This window comes from Seriola lalandi, unplaced genomic scaffold (assembly GCF_002814215.2).
Source record: "Seriola lalandi dorsalis isolate HSWRI2012SDOR001 ecotype SW California unplaced genomic scaffold, Sedor1 jcf7180002052274, whole genome shotgun sequence".
Taxonomy (NCBI): Eukaryota; Metazoa; Chordata; class Actinopteri; order Carangiformes; family Carangidae; genus Seriola; species Seriola lalandi.
This window is the reverse complement of record NW_019522827.1, coordinates 1,617,088-1,632,817: the sequence shown is the minus strand read 5'-3', so window position 1 is coordinate 1,632,817 and position 15,730 is coordinate 1,617,088. Positions and strand designations below refer to the sequence as shown.

The 15,730-nt window shown below is 42.6% G+C and overlaps 1 protein-coding gene across 1 annotated transcript in view; it reads left to right on the top strand.

The window, feature by feature from the left end:
* The window catches only part of fbln1 (fibulin 1), a 32,137-nt gene extending 16,621 nt beyond the window's left edge, over positions 1-15,516 (top strand). The window contains exons 15-17 of the mRNA XM_023400281.2: positions 28-405; positions 4,401-4,582; positions 14,904-15,516. Of these exons, the coding sequence (XP_023256049.2) occupies positions 28-405; positions 4,401-4,582; positions 14,904-15,043 (700 nt within the window). The 3' untranslated portion in view covers positions 15,044-15,516. The remainder of the gene's footprint in view (positions 1-27; positions 406-4,400; positions 4,583-14,903) is intronic.
* Positions 15,517-15,730: the final 214 nt, after the last annotated feature.

Genomic DNA, 15,730 nt, shown 5'->3' with positions numbered 1-15,730 from the left:
CCCCACCCCACCCTTCTCTTTTTGCAGTCGATGTGAACGCTTGCTTTGCAATGAGTCTGTCGAGTGCCTGGCCATGCCCCTGAGAATAACCTACTACCACCTCACCTTCCCCACCAACATTCCCGTCTTCACCAACATCTTCCGCATGGGCCCCTCCCACACTGTGCCTGGTGACGACATCCAGATTGCTATCACTGCTGGCAACGACGACGGTTTCTTCAAGACGGATCAGATGCCCACCGGTGGCGTGATGTCGGTGGCAAAACTCATCAACAAGGCGCAGGACTTTGATCTGTCCGTGGAGCTAAGACTACGTCGCTATGGCACGATCAGCACATACCTAGCTAAAGTGCTGGTGTTTGTTACCCAGGATGAGCCCAGAGTACCTTACAATCCCCTACTAGAATAAACACAAGTGTTACGTAGGATTACATAAGTTACTTCACTCTTAAAAAGGATGTTTCATTTTAAATTAATTGCCTTGTGGCAACATGAACACACAGTATAGTGATAGTGTAGCACAATGGTGCAGTGTATGCTATGTTGTAACATATAAAACGTAGCAGAATATACTGCATAGAAACATATGCAGTCAAATATAAATATAGATTATGATTTTCAGTCAGTGATCATTATTCACCTTCACAACCAAACATCATTTATGTTGCTTTCATTCATGGACTTATGTCAGTAAGTCTAGTCCTACCTAAAAATGTGGGTAGACTGTTTGTAGATACAGTAAGTGTTAATCTGCTCCAGGACGCTGGTGCAAGAAATAGCTGTGGGCATCTAATAGCCCTTGGAGTCCTTACTATCTGCACATTATCTTGTTATCTTTAAATATAAAAATGTATTCAAGAATTTGTTAAACTGGGTTTTGATACCAAAAAAGCCAATTTCAGTTAAAATTATAACTGAGAGCTGCATGTTCTTAAAAGAATAGTTTTATTAATATTTTGTAAAATACAATTATTCACTGAGAGTCAGATGAAAAGATATGATGCCGCTCTAATGTCAAGAAAGAAGCTACCATCAGCATTTGCCGAACTTAGCTTAGCATAAAGACTGGAAACAGTTATCATGGCTCTGTCCAAAGTTAACAAAATCTGCCTGGCAACTCCTCCAAAGCTCCCTGATGAACATGTTGTATCTTGTTTGTTTAATCTTTCGAAAACCAAAGTGTAAAAACAACAAGGTCTGTTTTTTTTTCTGGCGGGATATGTGGGACGATTTCTTGGCTGCGCACGACTTCCTGTGGTCCTTAAAACAAATTTTCAATCTTCAAATTACTACAAACCAACTAAGAGAGGGAGTCTGTGGCTGCCCACTGTTTTCTGATCAGTTATCCAGCCTGGTCTGTAGACATCACTTTAAAAAAAACATGACTAAACCAAATATGACTCTGTCCCACATCAAACATATGTTAAAGATGACACATAATTTTTAAGAGTGGATATGAAAAAAAAGCAGTTTTTAGCACTGTAGCATTTTACGTAATCAACTTTTTAACACTAGAGTTATGGATCATTATTCAGCAGTATAAATTAAGCCCAAATGAATGTATCTTCTTGGAGGTAAGGCATTGCAAAAGCCGCTAGGTGGCGTTCTAGGTCAGAGTAACTTTTATAAATGGTAATGCCCCAAGTCTGCCTACAACTAAGTGTAATTCGATGATGGTTGCATGATAAAGTCTGACGTTTTGCAGTATTTTATGGTTTATGTGTTGGATGAACCGTTTTCTATTAAAATTGAAATAGAAATAACACATGTTCAAGTCAAATCCAGTTCTTGATAATGGTACATTGTGGGGTTTAATCACATACAGCAAACAGAGCAGCTGGAATGTGAGGCCACATCACAGATGGAGGCATGAAGACTTCCTCACATAGTTTCATATTACTATTATTCCAGTAGCTTTAGTGAAGAGGAAATCCAATGATACATGCAAATATCTAGTAATACTATCTGTAAAGTTAAAGGTACAGTCTGTGATCTGATTGAAAAAGGGTCATCTGACAACAAAAAATCTATACGCAAGGTTTTTTAAATGCATATACTATAATGCTAGACAACAAATGAATGTATTAATAATGTTCTTAGTTATTATTATTAGTTTATTAGTATTATTATGTTTCCTGATGATTTTTGTTTGTAAACACAGAAGTAAACAAGTAACGTATTTTAAATTAGCTCAGAAACACAAAAGTCAAATTTCCCATCCATGAGTCAAACTCTTCATTTATGTACTATATGTGCATATACTTCAAATTTCACCATTTAAAAGTCCTCAAAGTAATTCCATGCCTCCAAATTCCTGTCAGAAGCCAGATTGAACCTTTTAATGCACTGATGCCACTTCCCAGACATCAGTTACCTTGCACCGCAAATACATCTGTCTTCATCTTTTTTTATACACGTTTTTAGTTCATTTTGGACTTAATGTGAAATGCACAGATTTCCACTGCATATTGCGGGTGTAAACCCCAAAGCAGACAGATAATCCAAATCAAGGCTGAGTAAGTGACATGCGATGGGATGCAGTGGCAAAGGAGAGGGAAATGTGCACCAGCAGGAGAGAGTATAAATAGTCTGACATGCTGTGAGGCTGCTGCCCGAGGGCTGTGGCTTATAATAACTGTAAATTCAGATGTCCTAGGTTCCTCCTGTCCTGAGCTGTCAGGCCAGTAAGGATGCACTTGGTCCCTAGTGGGGATATCCTTAAAATAAGAACATAGTGGCGCGCAGGAGGTTTTTTCCTCCCCTTTGACATTGAGTTATGGGGCTCTGGGCTCTGGCCGGTGGTCTGAACAATTTGTGGTACAGCAACATCACCGCGCACAGAATGAATGATGCCCTGCAGTGTTTGTGTTGGGGCGTTATCAATGTGCTGACTATAAATAATAATTACCAAAAAAATAAAAGGCCCTACGCTTGACCAGAGGACTTTCATCCAAAAAGTCTGTTTTTCTTTCTGGTCTGAAAGTATTGGGGTTTTTCTCCTGGGCTGGGCCACGTGAGGCATGAAGAGATGAAGAAGACGTGCATATGTGCTTGCACACATGCGCACACATACAGACACACACACACACACACACGTTCACAAGCATGCTTTTCGAATGCACAAAGGCACACATGCACAAATGAACATAAACGACACATGAATGAAGTTTTGATGCAGATATGTACGTGCATTAATACACACATGGAGGTGTAATTATCTCCACTTGCTGCCCCTGCTTTGAAGTGCCCATCTGTGTTTAAGGGGGCAGTTTACCGTGGGTCATTATCTTCTCGTAAATTAACTCTCTACCCCAACAGAGCTTTCACCTCGTCCTCCAGAGCCCCGCTCGGGTCTCTCTGCAGCTCAGGCCGTGGTATTATAAACTAGGAGAACATTTTGTGGGTTTGGCCTGGGCCAAAGCAAAACTTGGACCCACCCGCTAATTGCTAATTACAAGCCCCTACCCAGTGGTGGCTTGACTTTTTGTCAGGGGCTTCTCTCCTCGCTCTCCATGAAAGGAGCCCTGCAACCCAAGCCGGGCCTGGGCTTTGAGCTGCAGCCTATAGGTCCCCTGAGGAGCGCCAGAGATCCACGGCCCATGACTCACAATGTGGCTATATGGCTGCCATGCACATTAACTGGACTTATACATGGCGACCTGGCTGTTTTCATAACCCAATATAACCATGCTCTGACTTGTCTCCTTTGTAAAGACCAAGTTTGAATTTAACATCTTGGATGTCAAAGTCAAGTCTTTTATTTCGTTTCAAAAGTTCCCTCATGGTGCACAAGTTCCTCATCATTACGAAGACAAACTCGTGATTTACGAGGTTGTTAATGCCTTACAAGCCTCTCTCAAAGTCTTTTTTTTTTTTTTTTTTTGGCTCTACTTTATCTCCTTTAATCTCTGAGCTCCCATCAAATGCATTTTCCTGCAGTTGTCAGAATCCATATGACCACCTCTGACCCCCTAAATTAGCAATTCCATGATGTTCTCCGTGCAGTCTGGGCTTGGCTGGCCCACACCAGAGACTAAGTGCCATGCTAGTTGGATATGAGTAACCACGGTAATCACTCGCAGACACTGACAGCTGACAAGCATCTATTGGCCGGCATGCAGAGCATGTTTCAGACACACTCATGCTCAACGTCACGGGGAGTTAAGCTCTTGTCATTTCTCATAAGCGCCGAGTCGGGGTGTAAAGGACTCAAGGCCCTTCAGCCGAACAATAGTATTGAAAAGCCTCAACCTTCCTGTGACCCTCTCAGTATACAATAAACACAGACCTTTTCCGTCTCCCATTTTATTGTCTTTCTCTTGGAAAGAAAAAAAAAAAAAGGAATGCAAGAGTTGGCACAAGTTTGGAGGCGCAATCCCAGTGTGATTATGAGGGTTTAGGCTCCAAAAGCTTTTTGCGTCTAATTGTTATCTTCCAACAGAGATTGTTTTCCTGAGAACCACGGTGCCGGCTTTCGGAGCCTATCACTTAGGCAGATACGACGTCAAGTTTGACATCCTGGAAGGCAACGTGGAGAACGCCTTCGACATCGTCAAGCGGGTAGAGAATGGCTTGTATGTGGGTGAGTACAGAGATTTTACTTTGACCAACCTGGTGCAAACGTTTGACAACAGAAGCTTCGACATGCAGCCAGCGCCACCCGACAGCCTCTGTGACTGGAAATTGCATTTCTTTTTGACAAAGCTGGTGGTTTTTCTGACCTCATTTCTCATTCTGAAATATATATGTGTTTTTTTTTTTTTTTTTTTTTTTTTTACAAATCAAACTCACATGTGGACACTGAGAAGGGACAAAAAGGCAGAGAAGTTTTCCATAGGGATTGTCTGGACCCCCTGACATAAGTACATGTGACACTGCCCATTCTGGTCTTCGGCAGTGTGGTGGCATCATGTAGCTGTCATCATCTTCACGGGAGCTCTTGGTGTCTGTGTCTTTGGAGCGTTGTCCTCTGAGTGGCTCTCTGAGACAGACGAAGGCCTGTTTCTGTCTCACCAAATATTTGGCATCAATTTTCACAGTCTTGTGGTTAAACAAAGTACCATTTAATTCACTTATCCACGGCTAGGCTTATCCCAAGCAGATCATTACTTTCCACAATGAGTTATGGCGGTCTGAATGCACAGGAATAGCGTGTATAAATCTATACATGTGTACTTACATGCACATGTGCATGAGTGATTGCAGCTGACAAGCAGTTCATCATAACTACCTGTTCAGCGACCGCCAGCATGCAAGAAGAGCCCTGCGCTAGTTCAAGTAGGAGCAGCAGATACCATCTCCAGTGGTGTGTAACAACAGCACATGTTTGGGTAGAAGCCATTCCCATCCTTTAGTCTGGTGGTGACCCAAGGCTCCTGCGCGCCTGTGGGAGAGATGAACTGAGCCTTGGCTCCTGGGAGAATGAGGGTGTTGTGAGCCTGAGGATGACACATTGTTGGGCCCGTCTAGGTGTTTTTGTTTTGGTTGTGTGCTGAGATGCAGGCAGGGTGGTAGTGGAAGGACAGCGTCTCCTTCTTCTTCTCCTTCTTCTTGCTGATGGATGAAAGGATGGCCTGTCAGTGTGCACATCTGTCTTTACAGAATGAAAGAGGGAGGAGGAGGAGGAGAGTGTGTGACTGTCACTGGTTCAGACTGGATTGTGGGCGCACGCAAGTGTTCCTCTTTTATACACTTGTGCAGAAACAGATGTGTGCTCATCAAACGCACACAAATTCACACAAAGACATGGGAGAGAAATGTTTATTACCAGCAATAATTCACATAATTCACAGTAAAAGCAGTTATAATTATATTGTACCCTTTCATAATGGTATGTTTTCGTTGGAATGTGCAATGGTGTAATTTTGCACGAGTGATAAGCCTTATTTTGTTATATATTGTCTACTGTGTGTGTGTGTCTGTGAGGATTTAGGAGAAATTCCCTGTTTATAGCGGTGTTCGTTTGCAGGGGCAAGTATGTATGTGTGTGTGCAAGGAAGGGAGAGAGGATAAAATTGCAGAGAGAGAAACACAAAGTGAGAGACTGTGATTCAATGAAAAAGGAAAGAGAGAGAGAGAGAGAAAATATGTGCAGAAGTAATCCTGGGTGCTTTGCTTCATGTGGTTAAATGTATTGTTCCATTTCCCCACGCTAGGCCTCAGTGTCTCGCCGAGCATTAGAGCACTTAAACTGACGACCACATGAAAGGTCTGTTTGTGAGGAGCCACTTCTCTCCCAAACCCATTGGATGCTTATTGGATGCAGCTCTTGCATGTTAGCACCAGTTGCCCATCACATATCCAAATTGAGGCCCTGTGCACTGGAGCCTTTGGTCACTGACTGCTCGCTGTGAAGTGTGGCGTCCACGGTGCTATGAAGGCCCTCTTGGTTTTATTTAGTGGGTTGTGCTGCTGGTGCTTTGGCCCGCATATGCTGCTGTTGCGTAACCATTGTATGAGGCTCGCTGACGTGTCACTTAAGGAAGCTTAGTTTCCAGTATCTCCAGGGTCTCCAACAGTGGTATTACAGCTTGGTGGGATGTGAAAAGTAGCAGACATTGAGACTCCACTAATGAACAAGTGCGTGAACTCAAACTAACTTTGGTCATTATTTTTGGCCACTTTTTGTGTTTTTGAAAGGGACAAAAGAGGCAATTAGGAATCCTCAGAATCCGTTGCTAACTTGAAAAAGTGATTCTTTAAAGGTTTGATTGGCTGATGCTCTTTTCCGTTCTGCTCACTTAACTCACTATTTGAAAACCAGTCGGCTGCACACACAGGCATGCGGCGTATGCATAGACATATGCGCACATACACACACGCACATGCACACGCATATATTGGCTGACGGCACACCAAATCGGGGCCGCACCACTCTTTCCTAGTTCCTGGTCATCCATCACTGGCTTTCCCAGCACTGTCACATCTGGATGACAACCCTGACAGCCTTATGCATCTGTGCAAACACAACCAATCCTCAGCACTTGGAAAAAAATGATCAGAACCAATCAAACACTTACAAATTCCCATGACGACCACAGTAGCACAGCGGCGACCACACAAAATCCCTTCAGGTATGTAGACACACAGCGGATCCACCAGTGATATATATATATATATATATATATATCATCCTCAAAGCAAAGACAACATTTATGACATATACGCATATTTTGAAAACACAGACAATGCAGGAATGCATTGCTCATGCTAATGCTGTCATCCACTTTTGATTCGGGACAGGTTGTTTGAATAGGGTTGATAATGGGATGATTGATTTTGGCTGTCAGCAGGTGGATAGATGAGTCCTCCCTTTGAAAACACTGACTCCGCTGTCTCTGCTGGAAGCATGGGCAGGGCCTGGGGGACTTCCTGCAACACAGATGACATACATTGAGCACTTTATTAGGTATACATCATACTAATACTGGGTGGGGTCTCGGTTCTTCGTGGCATGGCGTCCACAAGATGTTGGAAACATTCCTTTGAGATTCTGCTCCATATTGACATGATTGCATCACATAATTTCTGCAGATTTGTCATATCTGCACATTCATGCTGCCAATCTCGTGTTCTACCACATCCCAAAAACGGATTTGGGATCTGGAGACTGGGGAGGCCACTGAAGTTCACTGAACCCATTGTCATGTTCATGAAACCAGTTTGAAGACTACTTTTGCTTTGGTACATGGTGCTTTATCAAGCTGGAAGCAGCCATTAGAAGATAGATTGTGGCTATGGAGGGGAGCACATGGTCAGCAACAATACTCAGATAGGCTGAGGCTTTGAAATAGTGATTGATTGCTATTAATGGGCCCAAAGTGTGCCAAGAAAACATTCCCCACACCTTTATATTCCACCAACACCATCCTGGACTGTTGACACAAGGCAGGTTGGGTCAATGGATTCTGACCCTACCATCTGCTGCCTCAGCAAAAATCCAGATTCATCAGACCAGGCTACGTTTTTCCAGTCTTCAGCTGTCCAGTTTTGGTGAGCCTGTGCCCACTGCAGCCTCAGACTTCTGTTCTTGGCTGACAGGAGTGGAACCCAATGTGGTCTACTGCTGTTGTAGCCCATCAGCCTCAAGATTAAACGTGATGTGCATTCTGAGAAGCTTTCATCAGAAGCTGCTCATCACAGTAGTAAAGAGTGGTTATCTGAGTTACTTGAGCCTTCCTGTCAGCTCCAACCAGTCTGCCCACCCTCCACTGACCTCTCAGCAAGGTGTCTCCATCCACAGAACTGCTGCTCACTGGATGGATTTTGTTTTTGGCTCCATTCTAAGTTTAGGAGGATCAGCAGTCTCAGAGGCAATCTGATTGGATAACTGCATGACTAAGCAGGTGTACAGGTGTTCCTAATAAAGTGCCGAGTGTGTCCATTGGAGAGGATCGACATTATCTGTAACCACTCCCAGTGACAGTATCATAGACTACCATTTTTATTACGTTCAAGTATCCAGGTCAGTTTGCTGAGCTCATCCATTCTTCCATTCTTTTTGCCTTAACCATTACTTAGTTGTTGCTCAGAGACATTTTTGAGGGTAAAAGACGTGACAACCCACCAACCCCATTTCTTCCTGTTCTCACCATGAAAAATACAAAGTTAACAAAAGTTATCTAGATCGCACGTTTATATGAGTTATGTTTTCACTTAACTCCGCCAGCTGGCTGACCAACATGAATGTGCATAAGTGGAATGTACGATACAGCGAGTAGCCAGCTGTGGAATCAAACAGTCAGGACATGTTTAGTCATCCACCCATGAATCTGTCCAAATGACTCCTCTTCATGACTAATTATTTGTCATCTGGAGGGATTTGTCTGTACAATTAATCACTGCTGTCTAATTTTTTTTAGCTGAAAAACAGTTCTTTTTTGCAGTGTTTATGTTTATCTAACTGGGCAGCTATAGATAATACAGACTCGTCTCTTCATAAATCATAGACATCCTGGAGACACTGTAAGACTCAGACGCCTCAGCTAAATTCCATTCATTTTTTTAATGCAGGTGAAAATATACCTTCGCGGTTTATATCCTGTGCAGAGAATAAATATCTTTTGTGCTGCCATTGGCACAGGCCTGGCAGCCAGCGAGGCGGACAGCAGGATGAATAGAGGAGGAAGTGAACAGTTTGTCTCTATGCAGGTAGCCGTGGTCGTCAGTGCTGCCGTCCACAGTGGCTGGTGGAATGTGAGCCTTCTGTGTGAGACATGACTTACTTCAGAGCCAGCAGAGCTTGTGGCTCTGGCTTGTGGCTGTGCTGGTGAGGAGATGAGGACAGCCAGATAAGCAGACATCGAGCTCCTCAAGTTTTTGAATGGTTGTCATTTAGATGAATCATGACATGGCAGCAGCAGGCCCACCAGAGTGTGCCAAGCCCACAAGGAATCCTTGTCTGTCCCAGTGGAGATTAGTACAGTTGATCAAAACAGGGTCTTCCCCACCCAACAACGCCACAGGCGAACACGTACTGATGGCGAGATGGTGATGCAGACCATGTACTGTGTGCACAGTCAAAAAGACATTGGTATTTACACATGCAATAAAACTGTCGTAATAATTCACCAGATTTTTGCTGATCCATCATACTGTATCATGCTCATCATTACTCTCTGCTTTCTGGCACTGTGATTTTAATAAAAATGTAACTTTATTTAGTTAATCACTCAATTCACAAAATCAATGCTGTTTTTTTACCTCGTGACATGCCAAAATAGATAAAAAAGTACTTTTTAAAGTCTATTTTCTTTCCCTTAGTTATGGTTCTTAGCTTTGAAATGTCACTTGTAATATAGTGCAAATGTTGCGGTAAAGATAATGGCGCATGTTATGTAATGTCAGCTGCTCTGGCCCACGACTGCTAAAACCAAGAAGTCCAAGAAAAGAACCAACCAATTCCCCACGGCTACTTTTCAGTGATGTCAGTACCCAGTGAATGACGCTTTCCAACAATGACCCATGGGCCATTTGAGCGATCTGTAACTATGACTCACTGTTAATTGACCTTAAAAGATCAAGCCACATATGCTGGCCTTTCAAGAGCAGGGGTGCGCATGGATCCCACCCCCTCTTTGGAGTGGTCAGAGTTGTGTTTGGACAGCCTGACCCGACTGGCCGTCTGTGCACTAGTGGCCAGTGACAATGGCCGTAAACACGAGATCCGTTCCATGAAGGTCCTGTACACTCTTCCTACAGTGGGTTATGTTGGCAGTTTGAAGGGTTATATTTCAGCCATGTTGACGGGTTATCAAAACTGAAATTGGTTGCTTTGCTAATGGGGTAACAAGGGAGCTAGTTAGTAATTTCTTTGGCATGTCTCCTGGCTTTTATGGATTTTTTTGGAGTTCAAGTTTTAGGCTGTAAAAAAAGAATCAATGAACAAGAAACCACTCTTTGCTGTGTTCATGTTTACGCCGGCAGTGCTCAGCTGAACATCAGCTGTATGGTTAGATACAAAACATGGTACAGTTACAGCCATAATGATGCTGAAGAATGCCCTCCAGTACCCTCTTTGCATACTGGAACTTTGTACACCACCTGGATACTCTCCAGTGGTTTCACTGCAGTGAGCATGCATAGCGCCACAACCAGCGTGTCATTATACAATACTGTGGTGAGGCCAATGCATACTTTTCATTTGTCTCTGGTGTTAAAACCGTTCATTTTGGATTTTGTCATACACTTCCTCGCTGAGTTGTAGAAACCAGAAAACCCAGAAATTGCACTGTTTACATGTAACCCTTCAATATTGCAGCCCTCGTGGCCATGAAGGATGACAAATGCCTCCTGGCATTTGCTTCACTTTGTTTTGTGGCAGTGTCCCTGCTACTAGTGTGCATTTATTTAAGGCTATTTTCTACTTAAGGGGCTACTTTATGGTGTGGCGGAATGTTTTGGAGAAGGGACAGATTGTACAGCTGTTTGTTTGATGGTGGCTGTTTAAGTCAGCGGGGTCACCTTTGCACCCTGTGGCAGATACCTCAGCGAGATGGAAAGACGCCACAAACCTTTCCAGCACTACAACTGGATCTCGCGCTCGGGTACCTCAGGCCTCAGATGACATGACCTTGCAACTCAGTCACAGGGTAAATTGTCAGCTGCAGGGTTGTGAAAACCTCCCCGTGTTTATTTATATGGATCTCAGGTGGTATGGGAGCCAATCAAAGTCAACCTGTTATGTGGCTGCTGGCTTTTTGCCTTACAGCCCGGATGAAATGTTAAAGATGAGTATGCGGTTGTGGTTTCACCTCAGGTTCACTGTGAGTATGTTGAGGCCCAGCTGTTAGCTGATGCTTTCCCCTCATTGAGGATACCACTGTGCTTTTGATGGGAAGCTTACGGAAACACAGAGTCATCATGTTAGGATTTCACAGAGGCTTCCAAGAGGTCACATACACTGACTTTAGTATCAGGCTGCTTTGTGCAGAATTGGGCACACGAGCCCACATTGTAATAACATAATGACTCCTTTCTTGCCCTCACGGCTGTGGAAAAAGATAAGTTAAACAAAGACTAGAAGCTGAGTAAAACATGTTTTGACAAATTAGGTGTTTCTTACCAAGCCACAAATCACTACAGAAACCATGATACATCTTACAGGTTACATCTTACTGACTTACTGTCTGGTTATCACGCCCAATAACAAAATTTAAAAATCTGAGTTGAGGAACACTGAACTGTGTTTTGAGTTAAGTTTCAAATCATCAGCAGTGAGCTCAGGGGAATTTGGGGATTTGGAGGAGGACACCATAACAGAATTTTTAAGAACACAGTTGTGCCGTCCATATGTGCTAATTAGACCACAAACAAATTTACAAAACACTAACGAGCCTCAGACACATTCCACATATTGCACTATTTAGATGTCCTTAATAAATTTTCAGTTTAGATACAATGTGTGTCTGTGTTTTTGCTAGTTATTTTTTTATGTGGTGAGATTGTTTAGCTTTCTTTCATAGAAAAAATCTTTAGGATTTTCAGTGGAAAACTTACCCTCAGTTGACCCTGATTATAGAGTGTTTAGTCCTCATTAGATTTAGGCCACACTTACTGTACACTGTAATTAAAAAAAAAAACCTTAATGTGTACTAGAACCCATCTGTCTTTGCGGTGGTCCATATTGTGCTCATAATGATATCTTACTCATCTTCATTGTGTGCTTGCTAAACCCAGCACAGAAGCTTTTGAACTGATTTTTATTCGATTTAAGCACATGCACAAATCATGAACCTTCTGAACTCAATTTGAGTGCATTGGTCAACTCAGAGTTGCGTGCCATCTCAGCTGGCTTATGTCTGAAAATAATTTTCAGACTCAAAATTCAATCTCTTTTTCCATGTCAGTTATTTTCTTAATGTTGCGGCTGTTGTTAGGTTTAAGCAAAGGTTAGCTCTCTCTGATGCCGCTGACGCTTTGGAAACAATAAAATCTCAGTCCCGCTCCCCTCCGTCTGGTGTCACTATGCAACAGAGTCCCAAAACACCAAAACAAGGGGGCAACCCTGGTAGAAGTGGGCCCCATTCCACACTCCTCCAAGTGCTTATCGCCCGGAATCTTCTGGAATCTGTTGTGTACCCACAGATCCGACTCAGAGAAGGACGAGAGAGCAAAAGAAAGTGACACACACACACACACACACACACACACACACACAGAGGGAGAGAGACAGCAGTTCAAGCTCCTATAGCTTGCCCCTCCCAGAGTTAAAGATGGATTCCTGGAGGAATGCCTCCATGGCTGTATCGCGTGACTGTGACTGCTCCCCTCCATCAAACACATGGGACTCATTTACCCTTGTGGGCCACAGTGATGGTGCCACAAACACCAGGCCCCCTCAGGAAGGGAAGAGAAGGGGAGGAAGAGAAGGAGGAGAATGAGGGAGTGGGAGAATCTGCCATCACACAATGCCAGTGGCCCAAAGGTCGAATAATGAATAATTTGCTCTTTGATGAACAATGACCAAATGGGCTTTACTACTATATCACAAGTACCACAGCAAGGAGTCTCATAATTCAGACCAATCAAGGCAGTGATATGTCGTTATTGCGATCCATGGTGAATTTAAAACTTGAGTCATCCTGCTAAACACTTGAACACTTTACTGAATCAGTAATGAATAAGAGAAACACAAGAGGAGCCAATGAGAAAAAGAAAAAAGGATGGTTGAAGGTGTGATCGGAGGACAGTGTGGTGATTGTGCTGCCTGACTGCACTCTGGCGATGACTGTTCAAACAGGCCAGAGCTGAAATGTCACCAGCCCTGTGCAGAGAAAAGGCCCGCTGACAGCCTGTATAAACACTGGCATTTTTCCCCCTGTAATCGCATGTTCACTTAAAAAGAGCACCCAGTGAATTCCACGGGCATTCAGTAATGCTCTGTTTCAGTATGTTTATTCTCCCATCTGTTTTACCCTGATAGAGGGTGTCTTTTGTCCACAGAGAGGGTGGACGGTGGGAGGGAGAAATAAAATTCGGATTGTCACAGACAGTCTTGACATCACCTTTGTTTAGCCCGTCAACATGACACTTCATTTAAATACTCATCCAAATGTACCAGTTGATTCCATGGCTCACCTGATGACAGAAACATTAGCAGTAAGTGATGTTGCCAAGTGAAAGAGACGGCCTTGTTTTATACCAGATTTTATGCCCTTAGGAAATTGAGCTTTCTTTTGCCATAAGAGATAATTGTGTTAGCCTTAGTATTCATTGGAACTACTTTCTACTGAAGAAACATGAATAAAACTGAAGTATGTACAGTATAAAATTGACTGGTTTAGGCAGCCTGTGATCAGGACATTGTTTTTGAATCATGTGTTGAATGACAAATGTGATCTTTTAAATGAGCTGAGCACCACAAACAAAATTCCACTGGCCTCAATTGTATTGGGGTGGAAGCAGAAATTTCTAAGTCAAAACCTCAGCATTTAAAACCAAAACTATCTGCATGGCTAGATACCACTGGGGGGTAAGGGAAAAAACACGTTTTGGGTGATCCTTTAAACCCAATAGCAACACAGAAATCAAAACATTGAAATTCAAGCCCTATCTTGTTCATCATCTTTAATACTAGTTAATCGCAGTTCTTTTAGTTAAGCTTGCAAAGATTTACATCCCAACATTTCGCTGGTGTTGTAGTCTTGTTGATGTTGCTGCTTTTTGCTTCATTCACTGTTCTGGTAGCATCTAATAACATCTAATAACCAAACAACAAAATGACTGAATAGCTGAAATATAACAGACCAATGGTCCTTACCTGCGATATATCATCTCAGATTAGCTTAACATGCTTAACATGTAGCACAGACAGTTGTTTTTCTTGCTGTACATTCAGACCCTCAGAGTTCGTGGGCGCTCTCATACAGATGACGTAAATGAAAAAGCTAGCAAGTTTGTTAAGAATGCTTGGTCTTGCAAATTGCATTGAAAAGGCCCAAAAAAGGAAACAGATTTCAACTGGTATCTTTGTACCAACTGACCCCAAGTAGGGTGTAAGTTAACCACATGAAACCTTTTAAATAAGTGACGTTAACGTTACCGACTGATTCGCACCCAGTTGTCAAGCAACACTGTTTTACATGCTATGGTGCTAGTCAGCATCCTTCCTCCTGTTCTCTAGAGCGGAGCACTTCTATATTTCGATTGGTTGCCACTGAACCACATTATAGCTTATTACCATAAAGTTGCCTGGATTTGAACTTTTTCTGATGCCCACAACGCCCAAGACACTCAGCCAACAGTCAAGAGATGCTGGCTCAAATAGGAAATGAACGACGTCTGGTCACTTTGATGTTTTCAGTCTGAACGTACAATTAGCAGCATAGGTACTGTACTATAGATGATCTATCATACTGTTGTCTACTGTTAAGGACACTGTTGTTCTTCTTTGTCTCCTTCAGGTGTTGTTCGCCAAGTGAAACCTCTGATTGGTCCGTTGACTACAGTACTGAAACTGTCCATGCGCAACCTGACAACTCAGGGCGACTCCGGCCAGAACATCATCAACGTTCACGTCTTCGTCTCCGAGTTCTGGTTCTGAGAACGTGGCTGCCAGATTTTACCACATGTACTAGGACATCCATTGTCAACACTGTACACATTGGTTTTGTTATATCAACGCAAAGATCAGTGTCGGGGTTTTAATGTTATGTTTGATTACTTGTGACAGTTTCTGAGATGAAAGGCTACTAGCTGCTTCTGGTTAGAGCACCACACTTTGTTTTGTTGACAAGCTCAGCCTGAAGTGAACTCTTGTGTCGCATTTGGCTAAATGGAGCTAAATATGGAGAAAAAAAAAAACCTTGTATGAAATGAGACAATCAGAACTGTTTTAAATTGAAAGTGCATGCATTTAGAGTGGTTGTTAAATATATGATGATGACATTCAACAATATTCTTTTCATGACATAACAGTATAAGCCTTTGTTTTTGTAACATTCACTTTTTCTTTCTTACTATGTGCGTTGGATGAGGTATTTTTTCTATGGAATAAACACTATTTTAGTTACAGTATTTTTGTTTTGTATTTCTTCACAGTATCATTTAAAGACTAATGTTTGACCAGAGTTTACACTTCTGGGTTCGGGGATATACAGTACATGTTGGTACATCATGTCAAATAGAACCAGACCTTTGTCGGCATTGTTGTCATTAATAATATCACAATAACAATAATATGAACTATAGAGCATATGAGCAGTTGTACCAGATCTTCGACATCATGGTA